Consider the following 3662-nt stretch of genomic DNA (forward strand, 5'->3'; position numbering starts at 1 on the left):
CTCCAGGCAGGGACCAACCGTATCTTTGAGTTTGAATGCTGAGTGTGAGGGACCAACAGTATCACCATCGTATCATTGGCCCGCTTTGCATGTTCCGCCTCCGACGTCGCATGTTCGGGTGTTCCATCGGGACACGGCCGGTAACCGTATTACCAGCCGTGAGCCCCAGCGTTAGGTTGCTGCCTGGCCTGGGCCACTCACGCCGACCTGTTAAATAGCGCGCACTCATGGCGTCGATAATTAATACACACAGGTTTTTACTGGTAGTACTACTGTATATTAGTGTCTCACTACAGTCAGCAGCACGATACAGCAAGATAACAATAGTAATAGACACAGTACTACACATAATACCAGCACAACATTTTCTAATACCAGTGTGCTCCACGGACCGACCTGACGCACGTCGCCTCCGTTTCTGGCTACTAAACTAGTGACACAAAATCTAATCCCAATCAGAAGAAGAGGAAAAAAATCTGCATATACTATATATCGCAAGGCAGGCAAGAGCTGGCATGTTATCAAAAACAAAAAAGAGTTAAGTACTCCAGCTAGCATGCATCCTCATTGCATGGCGTCTGATTTCTGCCTCCTCTTGATCCTCCTCTGCACCTCCTTCTCCAGCTCCTCCGTCCCTCCCACCTCCTCCAGCTCCTGCAGTTGCAAAACCATCAACCACGAGCGATCGACCGATCCCGATTTCCAAGCAAATCCTGCCATGGATCAACAACACTGGACCAGAGTGGCTGATCTGCTGCTCACCTTGGGGCCGAGGAACAGCCCGTATGGCACGCTGTCGAACTTGTCCATGTGATGGATCTGCAGATCATAAAGGGTCAGAGCTCAGAACCGAAACTCGGATACAGTTTGGTTCGGTTGGGTGCAGAAGGGCGGACCTGGTGCGCGGCGGCGACTCGCCGGAAGTAGGGCACGTTCTCGATGGGGCCCACGGGGAAGCGGCGGTGGACCAGGCCGTCGTGGACGAACATGTAGGCCATCCCGAACAGCGTGATCCCGAGACCCTGCAGGGCACCGTCACGTCAGCGCTGGCTGAGATACGCACAAAATTTGTTCCCATGCGAGGCAAAAAATACTACGTATATGAAATCCGCCAACGACACCGCGGCGGATGGGTGCCGCGCATGGGCGCCGCCGACGACATGCCGCCGTCGCGATCACAGCGCGACACCACAAAGTGCTGCTGGCAATCGTTTGTCTTCTTCTTTGAGCGCAGCAGGTAAATCGAGGAAGGGGAGGGAGCGGTGGTACTCACGGCGCCGAAGCAGAGGCCGGGGAGGAGGCCGCGGTTGAAGAAGCCGAAGGCGAGGAGGGCCATGGCCGGGACGGCGTTGACGATGGCGAACACGTCGTTGAGCTCGAAGGGCCCGTCGCGGGGGAGGTGGTGCGACTCGTGCATGTCCCACAGCGACGCGTGCCACAGCGCCCGGTGCGCCCACCGCGCCCAGAACTCCATCCCCACCTGCGCACGCCGTACGGTTTATTTTCAACGGAAATGCACGTCGACACGACGAATTCTGTTCGCTGCTGCTGTACTGGTGTGTGGGTGGGTGCGCCGTGTGTCACGTGTAAGCAAGCACTCACCGCCGCGCCCACCGAGAGTGCCAAGGTGCCCAGCATCTCCGTCACCGGAATCTCGCCGCCCTGGCGGTGAAAGGAAAGGAGTGTGAACGGACGAGACGGTAAAGAAGCGACGAAATTTGGGGAAGTGGAATTGCCATGGATGCGAGTTGCCGGACGAGAAGGGAGGAAAGGGTACCTCCATTTGCCAGGCGAAGCGGTAGTAGACGGCGGCGGCGGCCATGGAGGTGATGCCGAGGCTGGACATGAGCGCGGCCACCAGGTACGTCCGCCGCTCCGACTCCTTCCTCGCCGCGCGCTCCGACACGGCGCCCCTCGCAGGCGCCGTCGCCGCGTCCTCCGGCGCCTCCTGGCCCGGGCGGGCGGGGACGAGGCCGCCGTTGCCGTCCGACGCCACGCGCAGGGCGGGCGCGGCGGCGCGCCGGGAGAGGGGCCGCGCAGAGAGCGGCGCGAACGGAAGCCGCGCCGGCGGGACGCGGGCCCGGGCGGCGGCGAGGGGGAATGGCGCGGCCACCAGCCTCGCGACGGCCATGGGATCAGGCGGCGAGTGAAAGGGGAATCACTGGCGGCGAACGGAGGAGTGGTCAGACGAGACGGTCCTGGGTTTCGCAGGCCGGGAATGGCGGTGGCTCGCTCGTAGGCTGGTGTCGTCGGGCCGGGCGGGAGCGCGCGCTGGCTTGTGGTCCGCCTCGGGCTCTGGGAACGAGAGGCGCGCGTGGGCCGGGGACGGCCGTCGTCGCGGTGACTGGGCGGGGGTCAACTTGTGGGTAAACGGACGGAGATGCGCGGGGGGCGGAGGAGCGCGGCTGCTGCGCCGGAAGGGCCGCGGTTTTTATAGCACACACAAGACAAGAGTACGAACAAAAGTTACACGGAACGGAACGGAACGGGACGGGGCCTACTCCTGCCCGTTAGAGCAACTCCAGTGGCGCGGGCCCTTTCGTCCGCGCATGTCCGTTTAGGTCGTCGCGGAAAAAAAATGCCCAACACGCCGAGCTAAACCCAAAACGCGTTCGCTTTGTGTCCGCACCGATGCATTTCAGACTAGCCACAATGGGTAGTAACATAGAGTAGTAACATAGACTAATGGGGAGTAACATATGTGTGGTAACATGCAACACTTCATTTATTAGGTTATAGACTCATCTTGCCTTGATATGTGTGATGTTACTCATACTAGTAGTAACTAGCTATGTTACCACATGCCTCACTTTCTTCATTTATTGCTTGCCACATCATCTATTCTATCTAGATATGTGTGATGTTCCTACCTATGTTACTCCCACTGTGGATAGTCTCAGGCCCAACAAATGCACCGGCGCGGACATGAAGCGGACGCGCCGCATGTCCCCTCGTTGTCCGAGCCGCTCAACAATCACCTGTGGTCGTATTTAACACCAGCACCTACCCCGGGCCCACCTGGCAGTGTGTGGAATTGCCGCGTGCTCGTCCTTTTTAAAGGAAGCGTGCGGCGGGGCCGGCCTCATCCACTTCCATCTCCCCGTCCACATCTGGCCACGCTTGCTTCCTCGCCGGCGACCAAAAAACCCTATTCAGCCAGGCTGAAACCCTAGCCAGCCAGCCACTAGCCATGGGCTTCTTCAGCGGGAAGGGGAAAGGAGAGGTTCAGCTCCGACACGAGCTCTTCCCGCGCGCTTCCTCCTCCGCGGCTAGACGCGGCTCGCCATCGCGGAAGCGGGAGCGGCTGTATATACCAGTCCACCAGGCGCGGTGGCACTGGCAGTACCGCCGCCCCTGCAGTATCCGGATATCAACCTGCCACACGGCTGGCATCTGGACCCGCACCGGATCCCCATTCCAGCGGTGCCGCGCTTGGCACGCGTGCACGCCGAGGAGGTTCGCTGGTGTCGCGAGCTCCTTACGTCGGACCAGCACGCGATGCGTGCCTACGCGCCAGACTCCCCCAACTGGGAGCGCTGGTTTGCGCTAGAGCACGAGGAGGAGCGCCGCCGCAGCGTCCACGTCGACCACGACGTTCCCCCATCGCCCCAGAGGTTTTGTCGGAGGAGGAGGTGGCATACCAAGCCGCCCTCGAGGAGGCC

General features: G+C 60.4%; 1 protein-coding gene across 1 annotated transcript; it reads right to left on the bottom strand.

Annotated features, from left to right (window-relative positions):
* Positions 1-308: 308 nt before the first annotated feature.
* Positions 309-2403, bottom strand: LOC109783558 (beta-carotene hydroxylase 2, chloroplastic). Its single transcript, XM_020342157.4, has 6 exons — positions 1778-2403; positions 1603-1662; positions 1274-1480; positions 897-1022; positions 763-819; positions 309-654 (listed from the first exon to the last, which is right to left on the bottom strand). Exons 1-6 carry the CDS (start codon positions 2129-2131, stop codon positions 565-567), a joined length of 894 nt encoding a protein of 297 aa, XP_020197746.1. The 5' UTR covers positions 2132-2403; the 3' UTR covers positions 309-564.
* Positions 2404-3662: the final 1259 nt, after the last annotated feature.

This window comes from Aegilops tauschii, chromosome 4, assembly GCF_002575655.3.
Source record: "Aegilops tauschii subsp. strangulata cultivar AL8/78 chromosome 4, Aet v6.0, whole genome shotgun sequence".
In the NCBI taxonomy this organism is placed as follows: Eukaryota; Viridiplantae; Streptophyta; class Magnoliopsida; order Poales; family Poaceae; genus Aegilops; species Aegilops tauschii.